General features: G+C 42.9%; 1 protein-coding gene and 1 long non-coding RNA gene across 5 annotated transcripts in view; one reads left to right on the top strand and one right to left on the bottom strand.

The window, feature by feature from the left end:
• The window catches only part of LOC121596958 (semaphorin-1A), a 177,454-nt gene extending 170,322 nt beyond the window's left edge, over nt 1-7,132 (top strand). The window contains exons 13-21 of one of the 4 annotated variants that reach the window (XM_041922385.1): nt 818-929; nt 1,384-1,574; nt 3,065-3,356; nt 3,446-3,614; nt 3,698-3,775; nt 4,596-4,649; nt 6,335-6,397; nt 6,514-6,583; nt 6,682-7,132. In XM_041922385.1, coding sequence (XP_041778319.1) covers nt 818-929; nt 1,384-1,574; nt 3,065-3,356; nt 3,446-3,614; nt 3,698-3,775; nt 4,596-4,649; nt 6,335-6,346 — 908 coding nt within the window. In that variant the 3' untranslated portion in view covers nt 6,347-6,397; nt 6,514-6,583; nt 6,682-7,132. Of the gene's footprint in view, nt 1-817; nt 930-1,383; nt 1,575-3,064; nt 3,357-3,445; nt 3,615-3,697; nt 3,776-4,595; nt 4,650-6,334; nt 6,398-6,500; nt 6,584-6,681 lie in introns of all 4 variants that reach the window. The other 3 variants (XM_041922384.1, XM_041922387.1, XM_041922386.1) reach the window with 3 other exon arrangements.
• LOC121596961 lies at nt 3,608-18,239 on the bottom strand. The gene is made up of 3 exons (XR_006005346.1): nt 18,028-18,239; nt 17,695-17,943; nt 3,608-4,241 (listed from the first exon to the last, which is right to left on the bottom strand). It is a non-coding gene; the product is annotated as an uncharacterized LOC121596961 (long non-coding RNA).
• Between the last annotated feature and the right edge of the window lie 1,791 nt (nt 18,240-20,030).

Genomic DNA, 20,030 nt, shown 5'->3' with positions numbered 1-20,030 from the left:
AGGTGTGTCCTCCGTGCGAAACTGAATGTAGGCGCGCGCGCGCTCACGCTTGTATGCTGAGTCAGCGCGATGCAAAAGATTGCGACTAGTGCTCATTATAAAAGTTTTGAAAGCATGAGAATTTCGGTGTTTATTCTACCGGTTGGATATGCAGTACGAGGAATGAAGTAAGGCACATTCACTACTCCCTCAAGAAATGATAAAAAGGGGGGAAAACTCTTTTAATTGAAAGGGCAAAACTTGGCATCGTGCCGGGTTTTGTATCTTGTATCAAAGGGGATGTTTAAAGAGATTTTATAATAAAATACTATTTTCAACATTAATATGCAAAGCTGCAATGCAATTGAGAGAGAGTAGCTCCTCTATTTTATGCAAACAGCATAAATTAAATTATCTAACCCTTGTTTTTCTTCCCCCATCATCCCAACACATTCCGTTTTAGATGATAGCACTTGCACACTAACTAATCTATGTTTTCATTTTCTAATTTCTTTCCATGCTGTGTTTCGTGGCTGCTTGTCACTCGCGCGATGCTTGCGCATACATTAATACACGACGACCACGTGCTGCGCGTGTGTGTCCTGCGGCAACGGTACAACGATCAAACGAACAACAAATGCCTGATTGTAATCAACTTACTGCTCAACCCTCAACCGACGACCGACCCCCTATACCGGGACAAACACACAACACCGGGGCTATAAAAAAACAATGCCTCCGCGCCAACGATGAAACTGAAACAAAACGGATGTGCCTTTGCCCCCCTGGTGCTCGGACTTCGTACACACAACCCTCGTTTCCCCCCCCCCCCCCACAGACACACCGAAGGACGGCAGTTATGATGATGGGAAATTAATTATAGTCACCGATACGACCGTGCTGGCGATCAAATTGCACCGCTGCAGTAGTGAGAAGATAACAAGCTGCAGGTAATTAATGCATCCCTTTGGCGTGTGCACACACACACACACACACACACATGCATGAGAGCGGAGGATTTGTTGTTTATTCTGCGCTAGAAACAAGTGTCCATGTGCCGCACGGAACATGGGGACGGGTTGGTTGTAATGAGCAGCGGGGAAAGAATTACCTCGGCACATGCACCAAGCAGTCAGTGGAGAGAGAACTACTAAAACACATATTATTTCCCTCCGCCTAGTCTTGTTAGTGAAAACAATCGGTTATGCGAGTGGATGATAAACGGTTTCTAGCAGCAAGTGAAAAATATATCTCTTCCGTGTGTGTCTGTGTGTGTCTGGCTTTGAGTTTAATTCGGATTTGATTGCCGTTTTGCCTTTCCATTCATTGGGACTTGCGACGCTTAGTGTTCACGTCCAACCTTAAAAACGATTAATTTTTACAACTCCCTCCCTCCCGTTCCAGTGAGTGCGTAGCGCTGCAGGATCCGTACTGTGCGTGGGACAAGATTGTGGGCAAGTGCCGGTCGCACGGTGCCCCCCGGTGGTCGGAAGAGAACGTGTTCTACCAGAGCGTCGCCACCGGCGATCATGCGGCCTGCCCGTCGGGCAAGATGGCAAAGGATGCGAACGTGGTCGAGCGGCAAGGATACCGAGGTGAGTGAGGATGGTGGAAAAGGTTTACTGCACCTGAGTCAATGCATTTAATTGGATGAGTGGCAGTGGCACAGTGGTTGGTCCCCCAGAAGGAAGGGGTTGTTTTGTTTTTGCTTTGAAAACTATTGTGTTTGTTTAAATTTCCTATGATTTTTGTTGATTATTTTTACGTTTCATCAGTTTGCTGCAATTTGAGTATCTTCGAACAAGCTGCTGCCATGTCGGATGAAAGCGATGTGCAGTGCTGCTAAATGTCATGAGCATCACGAGATTTTCTCCAACGAAAACAATGAACATATCCGTGGTAGCTTGATGCTCATTGCTGATACTCAATGAAAGTGCGTCATGACATGCCGAACGCGACATGCGAATTCTTGAGTCCAAGGCGATACTCTGACTAACAAGCTTTGTTTAAAGCCAGCGCAAGCATAATCAAGAGCTTTTTCATTGCTACCATATGCCACTGTTTCAGTCATCAACACTTATGAGTCATGACTGAAACGAAGCTCAAATCAACTCACGTACACAACTGAGAGTCATCTCAAGAGGTGATATTTAAACAGTTTGTGGGTCAATCACAGGCTTGGTGACATTTTGTTTAGCACCCAACTCTTGGTCACTCACTTAGTCACGACATTTTCTGTCGGTGATAATCACGACATTCTTGCAATATACTTACCGTGTGATTCCAAGCAGCAAAATGAGCATGCTTTATCGCTCTGTCTGGTTTGATTATCTGTTGGGTCAAACAGAGCGAGGAAAAATGCTGATTATATTTTTCTTGTAGCCACTCGCAGGCATCGTATATCTACCATGACCTTCGCGATGATCACTCACTGAAAATGTCGCGACCAAGTGACTGACCAAGAGTTCGTTGCACTCAATGTCATCAAGCATGTGATGGTCGCAGGAACTGTTTGAGTCTCACCTCTGATCATCACAGCAGAGCTCGTGACGCTGACATGATCTTGTTTCAGCCGGAATTTGTAATGATAATGTCAGTGACATTTTGCAAAATTGATCAAATTAAAAAAAGTCATAACATAGTGACCGGCCAAGCGATGGTAGCAAAAATGTATGTATGTACCTCTGATTATCACAATTGAGTACGTGACCCTGATGACATTGACAATGACATTTTGCAACACTGGCGACTGTTAATTATACGAATCAATTTACCATTTTATAAAAATGAATCTCAAATTTCTTTTCATGAAATGCAAATTTTGACACCGTACTCTCTGTTAAACTGACCTCATTCTCTTTTTTATCGCAACTCTGTAATAAAGGAAGCTTTATCCAGTTGTGATTTGTTTATTGTGTAATCTGAATGACTTAATGAGTAAAAACCATTATTAATAACCACCAAACTGTTCGCTGGCTTATATTATATCTAAATACCAGCAGTAATCGTTATCAATCTGTCACAATTTATGCCATTATGCGAGCACGAAACCACTAACAATTTGTACCCCTTCCCACTTGCACAGACCTCGAGTACGATCCGCAACGTCCGTTCCGAGATCAGCCGGCCGATAAGATTCAGTTCAACTCGGAAAACTACAACGACAAGGGTCCGCAGATTACGCCCGACCTGATTAACGCCCAGTACACGGTCGAGACGCTCGTGATGGCCGTCCTGGCGGGGGCCATCTTTGCCCTGCTGGTCGGTTTCATTACCGGCTACTTCTGTGGCCGCCGGTGTCACAAGGATGAGGACGACAATCTGCCCTATCCCGACACCGAGTACGAATACTTCGAACAGCGCCAGAATGTCAATCGGTTAGTAGCGGCGGTGGTGGATGAAACAGTACGCACGGATCGGAAATGGGACTTATGAGCTTGCTTTGCTGGGTGTGTTTTTTTTTCAGGATACAAGCCGAACCGAAGCTACTTCCACAGGTCGAAGAGGTGACATACGCCGAGCCTGTACTATTACCTCAGCCGTCTAGTCAGAATAAGATGCAACATTCGCCAAAAAATACGCTAAGAAAACCGATGGGCCATCACCATGGCGTCAACTCGGAAACGTTGTTCCAGGTAAGGATGTCGGGTCGTGCCGTGCGTGTTGAAAATGGTTGCGTACTCTACTAAAACACGCGCTCCCTTTCCGTTTCTTGCAGTTCCAGCCGGACAACTACAACAATGCACGCGACAATTACCGAGGCCGTGACAACTTCGGTACACTGCGATCACACCAGGTACGTTGCCAGGGCGTTGGTTGTCCCTGCGGCCTGAGAGGATGATAGACGTCCAACGAAACATGTTATGCCCCTTTCATTAATCCCACCGGATCCGTATCCGAAGAGAGTTTCATGTTAAAATTTCCCTTGTTTCGATCCTTTCGGTTTCCATTTTCCATTTTCGAGATTTTTTCGGTGCAAAAGCGCAACTAGCATTTGAATGAAAAATAAAAAAAAAACCAACGTATCTAAGCAAGCAAACAATGCCGGGAAGCTTATCGCGCAACTGCTTGCGCGTATGCGCACCAACGTGTACCAGCTTTTGCTCGCGGCTTGCGCGGCTACACGTGCAGCTTGCGCATCAGATCGCCTTGGCTGTTCGCACTGGCTGCGTACTTTTAGTTGGACAGTTTGTTTGCTAACAACAACAAAAAACTGCTCGCAGGGGACATCATTTCACATCATGCAAGAGCATAATAACACACTGAAAAGGAGAAGCATAAGAATATGATAAGAAAAGATGTTAGGAAAAGAACAGAGAAAAAATAATCAGCAAACACACACACACACAGTAGTCAAACACATCACGAACCATACAATCGTACAAATCTGCGACCTTGGTAGAGAGGGTGAATATGTTGAAACTATTCACCAATTTACATTCCCCCCTTTATCTCTCTTTTTCTCTCCGTCTCAACCTTCATTTTCGCGCTCGCTCTCTCCCTCTCTCTCTCTCTTTTCTCTATCTCTAACTCACTCACTGAAACTCTCTCTTCTTTCTTTTTTCTCTTTTCCCTGGTTTTTTCCGCTTTCCCTTCGCCAACCATTGTTCCAACAGGGTGATAATTATCGTCGCGGTGACGGATTTTCAACGACCAGAAGTGTCAAAAAAGTAGGTCCCGGCCAAAGTGTTCCCAAGCGGTCCCCAGTATTGTGTTGTTTTTATCTCTTACTTCCTTCAAACTAAACCAAAAAACAAAAAAAATAGTATCACATTTAATAACACTACTTGTCTTGCCCCACCCGTCACACAGATACGAACTACACATACACACAATCTCAATCTCACAAGAAACGTGTTTCCCAGCAACTGTGTGTTGGGAGTATCACGGATTACGGTGACCTCTTTCGTTTGGCAGCGCTGCACTGTTGTGCAGTAGTGCGCATTTGTTCCGTTGTCCGTGTTGTTGTTTTTTCGTTGTTGTATTGGTTCCTTCCAACAAAGCCTTCCTTTGACCCACTACTCAGCCGTTTCCAAATTAATTCATCAAAGCGCTTTCCCATCTCCACCGATCCCACAGTTTTCATTCAATTTCATGCTCTCTGTGTCCATTTGTTCGTTCTCACAATTTGTTCGTTTTTTTCCTTTTTTTCCTCCCATATGCATTTTGTACATTTTACAAAACAAAACGAGAAATAACGTCCTCTGTTCCCTCATTGTTTTATTGTGCCCTTAAACTCTTAATAAGCATTGATTGAAAACCACGACTGGAGGGTGTTCGTAATCGAATTTTCTTCATCGCTTTCCAAAAAAAAAAAAAAAGTTGTATGGTTTTAATTGTGTTGTGCTGTTGATTATTAAGTATTTCGTTTCGTCCCGAACGCCCCCTTTCTTGTATGTTTGCTGTACTCGGTCGAAAGGGCGCTGCCGTTAATTTTGTGTTGATGAAACGGGACGGGGGGCCCTATTTTTTGCGTGTGTGCTCCATATGCTTTATAAGTGGAGAAAATCATTAAATAAGAATTGTGTAGCCCTGCCTGTTGTCGATCGTTGCTTGGCTTCTCTCGAGTGGGACTTAAAAGTTATTCGTTTTTTTAGTTGAATTTCTTTAAATGTTAATTTTTTTCTGCATGCTCTCAAAATTGGCAAACTGTTTTACAAACACAACCACAAAAATTCACACAATTTTGCTTCCGCACTTGTTCATGTTTAATATGTCACATGTTTAAAGCTAACTTTTACATGTTAAAAACTTTTTTCAATTTAAATTAAATCATTAATCATATGAAATTCCCATCAGAAGCAATTTCGCTTTTGTACAACATATGTTACCCCCGAGATTTATAACCTATGATCGCAATATATAACCGTAACGGAATGTCATCGATGAAATGTGCTTTGCTTTCTCGTAAAATACATTTCGCCTTCATTAGCAGTTCCTCTTCTGCAGCAACTTCATCAGCATCAATCACCCATGTCACACCCTGCTCCTCGCATCATCGAATGTTTATTCCACGGACTCGTTTAAGCAATCGCTATCATTATCGTTTTCTGTGTACGCTTTTTCTCTGTCTCTTTCTCTCTCTCCCTCTTTCTCTTACTCTCTATGTGTTTGTGTTTGCTTGTATCATCCGTCCAGTTTTACACTTACTCTCTTGCTCGTGCAAAAAATTCGCTTTAGTCACAGCTCTGTTTCCCTGTTGGACGAAATTTATTTTAAAAATGATCCTTTCCTCCACCGAATTCTAAATAGGAAAAATACACACAAACAGTGTGATTCCTACACGATTTGTGCCCCATACAATGCCTCGTGAACGGCATGTGCTAATGTGCGCCCTTTCGCCTTGTGTTTGCAGGTATATCTTTGAGACGGAAACGGGGCGGCTGAGACCAGCCAGGGACTGATCAATCAAAATATGGTAAATATTCAATCTCGCACTGGTCGCGATCGGGCGACGGTCGGTTAAAAAGCGTACCACCGCCGATCCGCCGAAGGGTAGTGAAAGTATAATTAAAAAATAGCATTTCTACATAGGTCCTTAACTCAAACACTCGTAATAGAAGTCTCGGCCGTATGAAAAGGCAGCCGCCCCGGCATGGTATGGGTAAGTTGTTGCGCACACGGTTGAGAGCTTAGTCTCCCCTGCCATTCCACTAAAATTGCTGTATGCTAATTGTACACACTCGTTTTGCACTTTCGCAGTAACACAACATCGTTCCGACAGTCCACACCATTCCAGCTCCGGATCTTCCCCCGTCATGTCCAACAGTAGCTCTAGCCCTGCGCCCCCATCCAGCAGTCCCAGCCCGCAGGAGAGCCCCAAGAACTGCAGCTACATCTACCGGGATTGATTAAGACACGTGCCCCAGCAGCAGCAGCAACAGCAGCAGCAACGACATCCTGCAGCGACGACGAGCCTGTCCTATCCGGCACTCGTCGTGCTCAACAGTGACGCCGCGGCTGGTGGCGACGGTGGTATACTTTACCCTTCTGACAGCAACAACGGTGGCGGTGCCGTGCCGGCCGGCACCACCCCACAGCCCAACTACACACTCTGCTACCCCACTCACTATCCTTCCACTTCTGCGGGCGCTGGCAGCTCGTACTCTCCTGGCCCTTCCGCCGCCGCTGCCGCCTATCAACCGGTCGCCTCGATGCCACGATCTGCCTCGCCGCTCGCCAGCAGTTCGCGCATCCACACGCACCACCTGCTGAACAGCACCAACAGCAGCGGCAACGATACGACCAAAAAGCTGAACCGGCTCTCCACCTCCTCTTCGCTATCGATCATCACACCACCAACGACACCGAAGCGACCGTCCGGAGGAGGCGCTGGCCACCACAGGACGGTGGCCGGCCCGACCGGATCGACCGGCCGACTGAAGATGGCACTCGGCACCTCGCTGGCCCAAAACTTTAACCAAAAGCTAGCGAACCTGAACGACAAGTGGAACGATTTCAGCTTCCTGCTGCTCAAAGGGGCCGGCGCGTCGTCCGGTGCCGGTGGGCCGGCGGGTGCCAGCAGCAGCAATGGCAGTGGTCCGTCGGGCCGGCCGAACGTGCGGCACGATTCGTACCACTCGATCGAATCCGCCGTCACCTGTACGGCGGCCGACTTTGAGGCGGGCAATTTCTATCACCGCGCGGAAAGCGAATCGGAAAGCAATCAGGAATTCCGGATCGCTACTGCCACCGCCGCCGGTCAGCAGCGCGCGGTGCGTGAACCGTCCAGTGCTGCTGGCCGGCTGTTGGGTGGTGGGCCGAGCCGATCGCGCGATCAGCGCCCGCGCAAACCGCGCCTGCGCTCGTCCCGGCGCAACAGTGCCAGCGGCGATCCGAAAGAGTTCGACATGCTTGTCCTGAAGCCGATCGACACGGGAGAGGATGATAATGAGAGTTTTTAGAGCCGGTTGTCCGTTTGAAGCAGTTTCTTGTAAAATAGATTAACAGAAAGGAAGGGAAAGGAAGGGTGCGCACGTACAAACCACGGTGATTGCAGCAAATGGGCGACTCGATGATGGGATGGGGCAAGCGGGTGGAAAATCCTTAACTATATATGTACATAGAGCGTGTGTATGTGTGTGCGTTTCGCTTCGTTTAGTTTCCTTAGTGGGTATTGAAAAGGAATAATTTAGTTTGTTAGCGTTACGGCGAGGAAAAACATCCCACACCTCCACAAATAGGGGAGTTTGGGTTTGAGTTTCCTTTTTGTTTCGCAAACCAGTGTTTAGAAGCGCTGGGAGATCGTACTGTAGAAATATTACTTCTAAGAGGAAACACACACAGGTCAACAGTTTACTCTAATAAGTGCTCTAGGGGAGGTTGTTTGATTGATTTCCGTTCCGTTGATTTCACGCGATTTCTTTTGCGGGTAGGGGGAAACACACTATTAAACACTCTCTGCTTGTTGAGTCTGATTAACACTATACCAAAACATGGAACATGAAGGAACAGTAAAATGAATCAGACTGTCCGGCGACAAACCCATATACTCTGGTTAAAAAACACCTAATCATTTAAAACTGCCATGCTTTCTTCGACAATGATTTCTGTTTAGTTAATTTTATGCCCCTCGAACGTGCGCAGTGAAAACGGGACGGGGCTTTATTTTGTTTTATTTAGTTTTGTATCCAAATGTAATACAAAATAAATTCACACCTAAACGCGCAGTTGTGATTTCCGTCCGCGATAAACAGGAAAAAAGTGCAGCGCGAAACAAAACAAAAAGACAAAGGAACTTAGAAATTGGTTGCAATATGCAAAACGGGGCATTAGAAGTAAGGCGGATGTAAACAGTTAGGAAAAACAAAATTACTTTCCTACACGCATCCCAGCAGTGACGGCGGTTTGGTTGAGAATATTTTTATATTGTTAAATTTGCCATTGGCGTTTGATTTTTTTTTGTGAAAACTTTTAAAAAAGATTACAGAATCTCAGTAATAACGTTTGAAATTAAGTGGAAAGACTGCACGGTAGTATGAAATGAAACATTTGTGAAGAGAGGATACGCGTTAATTCAGGGTGAAACGAAGAGTCATTCTCTTCATTCTCTTTCAAGGAAAGTGATCCGCTTTTATTAATTTTTGAATTTATTAGTTCTTTCTTTGTTAGGCAAATCAAATTGGAACAAATTGGAATCATCTGTTTTGCTTTCTTTTGCTTACAGCACAAAAACAATGAACCGGTTTTTTGAAATAGTAGATTTTCCTTTAAACGTTAAGTACCATCCACGTCTCCTTTAAATTCATATTTATTGAACAGACAGTATAGAATAAATAGTATCTTTTTGTATGAAAAAAAACATTACAACATTGGTTTATACATTATTTGATCTTTGTATTTAGTTAATCGCTTCTCTGTTTGATATTTTATTTATTTTTATTTTTATTTTTTTTTTTCTTTCGTTGTCAGCACTTCGTTTCCATGTTTTTTTTTGCAGATCTTTCTCTCACCATGTCCCATCATCGAGAAGCCCATCGACTGCACGGGCTATGTACGTGTTGCAGTTCAGTAAAGCGGTGTCCCCAAATCCGCAATGCAAGTGTCGAAGGAAGGGCCACGCGTACCGTATACCCGTTAACCTATAGGAACAAAACTAACCAAACTACTGAAAAGATCCACACATACACACACACAAAAGTCAATTCCAAAACTAATTCTGTCACAGTGACAGGGAGAGTGAGCGATAGCCGTACGGCTAGAATTCCTTTTTGCGTCGTTGGGGCTTCATTCGTCGTAAGGGCTCCAAACGGGGAGGGCAAAAGAACTACGTTTGGACAGCACCGGGGGAAGCACGGAAGCGAAATGACAGTACGCAAGGTGTTTTCTCCTTGCACCACAGAAGCAGCAGCAGCAGCAGCAGCAGCATATAATTATACATATATATAAATATACATACAGATAGGATTTAATCATAGGTAGTTACACTAGCAAATAGCCACCATATAAGCCTAGTCACATACAGAAGAAAAAGAAAGAAAGAAAAACGTTACATCTTTTTGCTCGAGTAGACAAATTTCCAAATAACAAACACACAAACACACTTACAAACAAGCAAACAAACATTCTTCATGCAGGTAGTAGTGTAAATAATGCTAATTATTATATAGGCCCGCAATTGAAACGTGAAGGAGAGGAAAATCCATACGACAAAATCAGTAGTCCGGCGCCGGGGGGTTTATGCGATAGTAGTAATTTAGAGGTTTAGAGGTACTAGCGACTAGTAGAGGCAAAATAGTAGTGGCCCCAATTCTGCTCATTTATTTATATAAAAAAACACGACAACAACACACACACACACAAAATGTACTAACCAAAAAACAAATTCCAACCTTCATAAGTGCGCGGTAGTGTAGAGCGATCTAACAAATTGAAGATTCGAAATCGATTAAAGAAAAGAAAGCGTAAAAGTACGAGAAAGTCGAATCGAAAGACAGTCGTGTTTGCCTAAAACGGTACGCTAAAAGGGAAACAGCAAAAGAAAGCAAACATTACCACACACAACAAACACACACGTTAACGCCCGTTACGTTATCTTCCAAAATACTCACGATCCCAGCACGTAGGCGATAAGGGCGGATGAATCTGAAGCGGGGAGTGTGTGTGAGTACTACACATACAGAAGAAGAAAAAGAAGAAGAAGAAGAAAAAGAAAAAAGTTTAATAAACTTGAAGAAAGCATCCAGAACCGTAAAAGACTGACATTAAACACTCTCACACGCATATACACGCATACACAAACAAAAGCGAAAGGAAAAACGTTAAACGGTGAAGAAAAAACCAGGAAAAGCAAAACCACACATCCAGCAAACACTGAAAACCAGGGACACCAGCGCGCGTGTACCCTCGATTGCACAGCGATGCACGAGAAAAGAGGGCGAAAGAGGCGTTTAAAAAAAAACATCCAACAAGGTATGTTGTACATAGAGTTTGTTTCATTCACCTTTCGCAAAACCAATTCCATTTAACGGGGTAAAAAAACAAAACACAATCCGAGAGAAAGGAAAGAAAAAGGTTACAAAAGTTTGAAAACGTTTGAATGTGAGCTTTGAGTTACAAGTTTCCGGGAGCGAGAGTGGAGAGGGATTCGGTTTTGTTTGAAGTATCTGTCGAACTGAGACGAAAGGCGAAGAAGAGCAACTAGAGCAAGCGCCTCAACGATCGCGTTTGCGTTGTTTTGTCTAGCGAGGGCGTCGCTCTCGCAGCAGCAAATGCGGGGCGCGAGAAATCAGTTGTAAAAAGTACAAAACCTATTAAACCCAGCCACATTGAGATGCGGCAGCATATGAGGCAGGGCATCATTTGAAGGGCGCGTGGTGTTGCGATGATGTACTCCACACCAGTGAGGAAAGTTACTAAAACACGTTGACTGACGAGGAGGGAATCTGAAAAACAAATTAAAGCTTCCTATCGATCCTGCCTGGTCCTTGGATGCATTTTCTCTCCCCCCCGCAAGGCGCCCTTATCGTGGGTGCTTTTTTGCGACAACAGTCCCAGTTAAATGGATGGAATGGTTTTAGAAAAAAAGTACGTTCCCTTTATTTTACTATGCAAAAAGTAAATTTTAATTCCTTCAAAACGCAAAAGTCGCGAAAAGTAACTTCGGTTTACAGGTTTTAGTGTGTAATAGCGTAATGTGAGTTCAAATCAAGTTATCAAGCTTAAAAAGAAAGAGAGAAAATGGTACGATAAAGGGTATGGATAAGCCATTTAGAGCGGTTATGTTTTCACCTTTTCTGTTTCAATTTGTCCCAACTATTTGCTGTAAATAAGATATTTATATTTAAACAACAACAACAAAAAAACACGAAACTTGCACATGCAAATTAACACATTTAAAGTAATATAACGATCCCTAAAAGAAAGGATAAAATCATTATTCTCATAATTACTCACGATAATACCCCCTCCCATCCCATTTTCCCTCCCCCACACACATCAGTGCAGAGAGTTGTTACTGTTGTCTTTTTTCGAATTTATACTATTATTAAAAATTAGTTACGAAAAGATACGCTTGCGATAGACTTTTATTTGCGTGCGCCCGCTTGTGTGTGTGTGTGTGTGAAAGTGCGAACGAATGGGAAAAAAGATGTGTTAAGGAAAGTGAATGAAGAATGGAAAAGAAACAATTGTATCATAGAACAAGAAAAGACAACAAACACACACACACACACACACACACACATTTTAATTGATAATAATAGTAATAGTGGATAACTCGTTTGCTAGTTTTTGGTAGTGCCGTTTCCTTTTTACATAGCCTTTAACGAAATAGATTTAAAATCTTTACTTTTTTGGCCGCCCGCCCCAAACACACCGACTCACGGCTGATGAGGAGGGGAAGGATCACGATGGAAGCAAAACAGCCAAAGCGGGGCAGTAGAGCTTTCGCTTTGTGTGCGATCCTCGCGGAACGGTCGGAAGCGATGATACCTACTTACACTTACTTAACTCATATATTCATATACATAGATAAATTAACTACTTTAAGCAGAATGGGCTGGGGCTGAATCTCGGAGCTGTGGCCACCAGCACCTGGCGAGAGAGAGGGAGAGTGGAGTGGATGGTTACGAGCAGTTCTTACCCGTTTTTACAACATTGATGGTGGACCATTTGTTGCTGCTTTGCACAAACACTTCTTCATTGCAAACTACGTGTGATGAACAAGCGAACGCACTCATTCCATATTGGGCCCACAATGGGGGGGCACCACCGCAAGGGTGGTCTCTACTCGTGAATGGCGAGCAGATCGCACAGAAGATCGTCAACTGTATCACGATCGCGTGCAAAACCTGCGGAAAACCGCCAACGGGCAATGAAAAAGAATCTGTATCTACGATAATAAGGCTCCTCCGAGCTACTACTAACACAACTAAACAGTTCAACAAACACTCTGTCACTTGCTATTTGCGTACTACACGCGTAGAGTCTAAAAGCATGCTGCCATACGTATTGATACAGCTCCCTAATGTATTGTGCTGCTTACTATACCTGCTGCCAATGCCACGTGTATAGAGAACAGGCAGGGAAAGTTCGCTGGAAAGTTGCATTATGTTTTGAGAGGGGGTTTTCATTCCTTTTTTTTGTCTCAATCACACTCCAATACACACACACAAACACACTCAGTATTATGCAAGGGATCGGACGTGAACCTCGATCGAACCATCCCTTGTGGTTGAGTACGCGCTCGATTCTATTCTTTCTATACCCGATTTATCAAGCTCCACAGTCACGAAACCGAAACGTCCTTCACTTACCCACAAGAACATTCGCAACTTATTAACTCAACACTGTATAAAGGCGTGAAGTAGTAGTATGCAGTAGTAGTATGAATTTTGCAAATATTTAAAGTTTTGAAGATGAAGTGCGGTGTCATTGCATTTATTCACCCACTTTCCCATTCACTTGCACATGAAACAGACGACAGACACACACACTAGCCACAGGCAAACAAGCCAACAAGAGTCCTAACGTCCGTCACTCAAAGGGAAAGAAGTAGAAGTAGGAGAGACAGAGAGAAAGAGAGAGAGAGAGAGAGAGAGAGAGAGAGAAAGAAAGGGAGAGAAAGAGCGAGAAAGAGACAAAGAAAGAGAGGGAGAGAGATAGAAAGAGAGAGAGAGAGAGAGAGAGAGAGAGAGAGAGAGAGAAACTGTAATTTACATTTCATTTTCCACTTTTAAACAGTGTGTGAAAACACAACAATGAACATCAAAGAGAAGAAAAATAAATAAATAAAAGAAAATAAAAGAAAAAAAACAGACAACAGACAGTACTAACAGGTTTATAACACTAAACATCTCCATCAAATGTGTGTTAAAAGCTCTCTCTCTCTCTTTCTTTTTTTTCTCTCTCTTGCTCTTTTTTCTCTCACTTTATCTCTTTTTCTCTCTCTTTCTCTCTCTCTCTCTATTTCTCTCTCTATCTCTCTCTCTCTCGATATCTTTCTCTGTCTTCTTTCTTTGTTCGAAAGGTGTGAAAAGTAAACGCAAAAAGTTAAGTTAAGAACTGCAAAGCGAAGGAACAGTAAGTTTAAACTAATATGTAAAGTAATAAACGCTACCGAAAAACATTAACGCAACCTCATCGCATACATCCCTTCACTAGCAACATTCAATTTCTTTTTCCCAAACCACACACACACACACATGCCGAAAGTGTTAAAAAATGGGAGAAAAATAAAAAAAAACCATAAAAAGAAAAATGGCCGCAAATCTTTAATATACAACACACACACACATACAAACATATTAACTTAGTATTTGAATAATGATTACGAGACCAAGAAAGCCAGAGGAGGAGGTATCCAGAAAAGAACGAAAGAATGAAAGAGTAAAAATGAATTAATTAAGTTTTCGCTTATTGCTTGTAAGAATTAAGAAGTACGTAATAATCGAATTGCAAACAGATGATAAGTGAAAGCGAAAAGAAATGTTACGAGCAAAAAAGAGAGCGATAAAGCGACAAAGGAAACAGTTAAACAGTTGATAAAGGAAAGGAACAAACAAAAACAAACCCACAAACAGAAAATCAAGGATAAAAAAAAACTGAAAAGAAAGAGGAATACCGAAGAGAACGAAAGAGTGGAAGCTTTTGAACTGTGATGGCCTTCCCGGGCATTCGCTTACTCCTCATTCTCTGATACGGATGGTGTCGGTTGTTTTGTGTGTGAAATCTGACGTGTTTCTGTTTGTTTGTTTGGACCGCAAAAAGATGCACAATTCGAACATGGAAGAACAAGGTGTTGATTTAAAAACAACAACAAAAAATCCGATTAAAACAGTAACACACAACAAATGTAAAAAAGGAAAGGAAAAAATGAACAACAAAACCCAGAACATAAAAGTGAAACAACACACACACAGTTAAATAGTTATTAAAAAGCAGAACAAAAAAAGAAGGTTAAAACGCTGCGTAGAAAACATCCTTTGCGAGTGTATTCAGAAACAGAGAAAGAGACAGAGTAAGAAATATGTGAGTAAAAACAAAAAGAAAGAAAAGTACATACGTAATTTGCGTTATAGAGGGTGCGTTATTTCCAATTAGTGTGCGTTATCAGTTCAGAACATGATGAAATCAATAGGAAAAAGAAGTGCTCAAAGAATGCGGAAGACAAGCAAAAAGAGAAAAATAATGCATTATAAGAAGCAAATGAACAAAAAAAAACATGAACAAAAACTTATAAAGCAACACAGCTCTAACAGCCATCGGTTTAGAAAGTGGTTTGACGAGAGAAAGTGGTGACGAACAGTGTGATCAATTCGGCTGATCAAACGGCTACTGTACACACAAACATACACCTTTCTAGAGCATTATTTACGTTTTAGTCTTCTGCCTACCTATTTAAGCGATAAGTAAACACATTCCCCTATAGGAATAGACACACCGCATACGTACTCGTACGTTGAATTTAGCTTGACTGCCTTTGCGATGCAAAACACTATTGTTTAACACTAGAGAGACAGGCGACCCACAGCGACCTACCTGTTGACGGAGCTTATCTGCTTGCACTACTTACACTTTCGTTATGGTCTTGCTTGCGTCTGGTCTGTCAATGCGCACAAGTGCATCACACACTGTAACGGTCATCGCTTTCCGTTGCGAGAAACTTTAATTTACTTTTTGAATGTCTTAAGGCTATACTCTCATTTCCCCTTTTTCGCGCACACTCAGACAAACAAGCACATACAATAGGAGCACGGCTTCAGCACGGCAAAAACTGAACTGAACAGTGAGTGGGAAAATAAAACTATCTAAGAAGAACTGACACACACCGAAACAGAAACAGAAATGCTACACGTTTGTTACGTCTAGATCGCTTCACCTAGACCTAGCGAGCCATTGCAAGCAGTTGATAAACGAAATTTAAACAATACCAACCAAGGTGGTGGTGCGTAGTGTTGTTTCCATACAGCTACTGTTGAGCAAAAGGAATAAATCGAATCCACGACAACAAAAAAAAATGAAAATTGATCCACAACTGAGCCGCGGTGATCTTGGGTGGAAAGGGAGAGTGAAGCTTAACGACATAAAATAAGGAAGAAGCGAGGAAAACAAAACAAAACCAGAACGAGGAGAGGAAGATAACAAAGGCGAATGGGTGCGGATGGAGGAAACAAAGCAAAACCAACAAACAAACAAACAAACAAAAATATCGCTACAACAGACAACAGGCAAAACTAGAAAAATGTAAACATCTTTGAAAATTAGAAATAAAAAGAGAAATGAAAAATTAAACAACAAAAAAATATTAAAAAATCTAACAAGCGTAGCGTTTTTCTTTCTTCTTTTTTTCTGGGCGACAGCCAAACAATCGTGAGAAACCCTGTAACTTAAAAATCTAGCAACACTATGTAATCAGTCACTTTGCTCGCTCTCTATCCGTTGGTATGATAAGAGCTTGTGACCAATAAGAGAGAGGAGCTATGGATCTTCTCACACTAGCGAGAGCGAGACATCGTGAGAGTGTGGATCGATAGAGCTACCTCCTGATTTGGATGATCTCCTGCTACGATGCCTGGTATTTTGGTTCACGCTAGTAGCGTTTCGATTGGTCGCAGCATCCCGCAAAGGTAGCGGAAGGAGAGAGAGAGAGAAAGGATGCACACTCTCCTCGTCCTTTTTCCTCTCGTATGATAAGAGCATGTGATAAGCGCCCAATAAGAGAGAGGAACGTTAGATCTTCTCACACTAGCGAGAGCGAGACGTAGTGAGAGAGTGGATCGATAGAGCTACCTCCTGATTTGGATGATCTCCTGTTACGATGCTTGGTATTTTGGTTCACGCTAGTAGCGTTTCGATTGGTCGCAGCATCCCGCAAAGCTAGCGGAAGGAGAGAGAAGAAGGATGCACACTCCGCCCGTCATCTTTCCTCTCCTATGATAAGAGCTTGTGATAAGCGACCAATAAGAGAGAGGAGCTTTGGATCTTCTCACACTAGGGAGAGCGAGACATGGCGAGAGTGTGGATCGACAGAGCTACCTCCTGATTTGGATGATCTCCTGTAACGATGCCTGGTATTTTGGTCAGCGCTAGTAGCGTTTCGATTGGTCGCAGCATCCCGCAAAGGTAGCGGAAGGAGAGAGAGAAAGGATACTCGCTCCGCCCGTCATCTTTCCTCTCCTATGATAAGAGCTTGTGATAAGCGATCAATAAGGGAGAGGAGCTTTGGATCTTCTCACACTAGGGAGAGCGAGACATGGCGAGAGTGTGGATCGATAGAGCTACCTCCTGATTTGGATGATCTCCTGTTACGACGCCTGGTATTTTGGTCCGCGCTAGTCGCGTTTTGATTGGTCGCAGCATCCCGCAAAGGTAGCGGAAGGAGAGAGAAGAAGGATGCACACTCCGCCCGTCATCTTTCCTCTCCTATGATAAGAGCTTGTGATAAGCGATCAATAAGGGAGAGGAGCTTTGGATCTTCTCACACTAGGGAGAGCGAGACATGGCGAGAGTGTGGATCGATAGAGCTACCTCCTGATTTGGATGATCTCCTGTTACGACGCCTGGTATTTTGGTCCGCGCTAGTCGCGTTTTGATTGGTCGCAGCATCCCGCAAAGGTAGCGGAAGGAGAGAGAGAAAGGATACTCACTCCGCCCGTTATCTTTCCTCTCCTATGATAAGAGCTTGTGATAAGCGATCAATAAGAGAGAGGAGCTTTGGATCTTCTCACACTAGGGAGAGCGAGACATGGCGAGAGTGTGGATCGATAGAGCTACCTCCTGATTTGGATGATCTCCTGTTACGACGCCTGGTATTTTGGTTCACGCTAGTAGCGTTTCGATTGGTCGCAGCATCCCGCAAAGGTAGCGGAAGGAGAGAGAAGAAGGATGCACACTCCGCCCGTCATCTTTCCTCTCGTATGATGCAGGGTTTCCCACGATGTAATGTTCGGTTTTCCTAATGAGGATAGCGACACACACGCGAATCGAAGCAAATAGCACGAGATTGGAATACCTATTCAATTCCTTCAAAGCAGAGTTCAAGAGTTAAAGCAGTTAGCCCTTGATTTGTCAAATTTGATCATTGGTTGTAGTGTTATGGATACTTACATAGAAAATGCAACCGAAACTCCTGCAAACAGTATCAATTTTGTTCTTAACTTGTAAGATATGCGCAACATGTTAAGCATCACATGTTATGTGAAATAGAATAACCAATTTGGTGATGATACAATCACCCACTTTCCCAAATTTGATCGAAGAGAAACGATAGTTGCAGATGCCTAGAAACACCGGTTGCTTTGTTTTTTTTTTTTAATGAGTATCCTGCTCAGTTACACTTACAGTATGGCAAAATGTTTTAAAAAAATTCTAAGAAAACCACCAATTTTTGTCATTTTTACAATCGCTACGATCGTTCCTGAACTCGATCGAGTTTGGGAAGATGGCTGAATATCTAAACCCAAAGAAACATTTCTGGAAAAATAAGCATATTATTGAAGGACCAGGAAGATGGCTGGATGAAATACGCATCCAATGATGATGATGAAAGAAAATGGCAAACGGTGCTAAGGATCCGATTATCAGATTTTTTTTTTTAAATTTGGCTTCTGTATAGGACAACTTTTCCTTCTGTAAAATAGAATAAAATTGTATCTTGTTTCATTTCAAATAGTGTGAATGATCACAATAAAGTTTATAAAAGAAAAAATATCACAAAACATCTCATTTTGTTCAGTAATATCAGCCATGGAAGGGGGATTGGGGAGCTCAATCTATTTCATAATTTAAGGGGGGGGGGAGGGATTTCTTATAACATTTGCAATTTTATCGTTACGTAAATGTTGGATGACGTCTAAGAGATGCTTGTTTACTGATAAGAGCTTCAACAGATACATCCGAACAATTCAATATCTCGCTGAAAGAGTTAATTGTAGGCTCGACCGAATCAACAACTCGCTGAACATGTCAATAATATCATCGAAAATCCTGTAAATCCTTTTGGCTTGACAGACATGTTACAGACGATTTGGCATATTTTGTTGTAATGTTTAAATATGCTTTAAATTTGGTCTTTCTAGTCAAAACAAACCTCAATGGGACCTCAATGTTTAAGGAAATATGGGTGCCATACAAGTAGTTTTATGTTTCGTTGTTTTCTGTTGCTGCCGTCGATGGCACTGCTGGGCAAAGGATCCGGCTTCTATAGCTACTACGGGTACACTTTTCAAGCCTTCCAGCTAGCACTCCTCGCTATCTCGGGAGTCTATGCTGGTGGAAGGGAGATCGTTCTCTGTTTGAGATTTTGGGGGACTTTTCGGATGTTTTCGGTTGGAGCTCTTAACACTTTGCCAGATCTCATCTCATCTGGCACCAGCTTGAGCCGCCTTTATTTTACACTAAACATGTTTCCACTTTTCTCCCGACTGTGATCTAACCCATTTCTTCCCTGTTTCCCGGTTGTCCATAACACTAATCGCACCTCCCAGGTCCGAGTTTTGTTCTTGAGCGGTACCGGCGCTGCGTGTGCAGGTGTGTCGCGATGTCTATCGATTGGGGGATGTTGCGATTTGTGGATGGTTCCGTATTTTGCTCCTAATTCATGTGTGTGCACTGTTCTTGCTTGCACTGTTATTCTTGTTCTTCTATTTCTTCTTCTTCCTCTGCTCTATTTGCAACGCACTACGTACGTAACATGTGGGAATATGAATTTATTTTTACAAGCTCTAAGAGATTTTAATGTTCACACAGGATGCTAATATAAATGTTAATCGCTGCTTTCCCAAAATCCAATAAAAATAATCAGATACGCTACGGCTGTATTTTGCAGCACGAAATTCTTTGGGTAATGCCTACTCAACACCACCACCATCAGCACCACCGCAAAATGGGAAGGAGGGATAGCTCGTTCCGTTACAGTTAATGCGATTATTGTTTAGAGTAAATTATTCAAACGATCGCTGCTATCGGCAGTTGTTTGGATCGGGAAGATCGGCTAGGTAAGCTCTATTGAGGCCGTTATAGTTTGAGGAGGATAGTTTTTCAGTAGATTTTACAGCTTTCGCAGTCACTGGGTCAGTCGAAGAGCGATAGATCAATGCGTTAGGAACTTT

The sequence above is a fragment of the Anopheles merus genome, chromosome 3R, assembly GCF_017562075.2.
Source record: "Anopheles merus strain MAF chromosome 3R, AmerM5.1, whole genome shotgun sequence".
Classification (NCBI taxonomy): Eukaryota; Metazoa; Arthropoda; class Insecta; order Diptera; family Culicidae; genus Anopheles; species Anopheles merus.
Note: the sequence above shows the minus strand (reverse complement) of the source record. Positions and strands in the feature narration are given on the sequence as shown.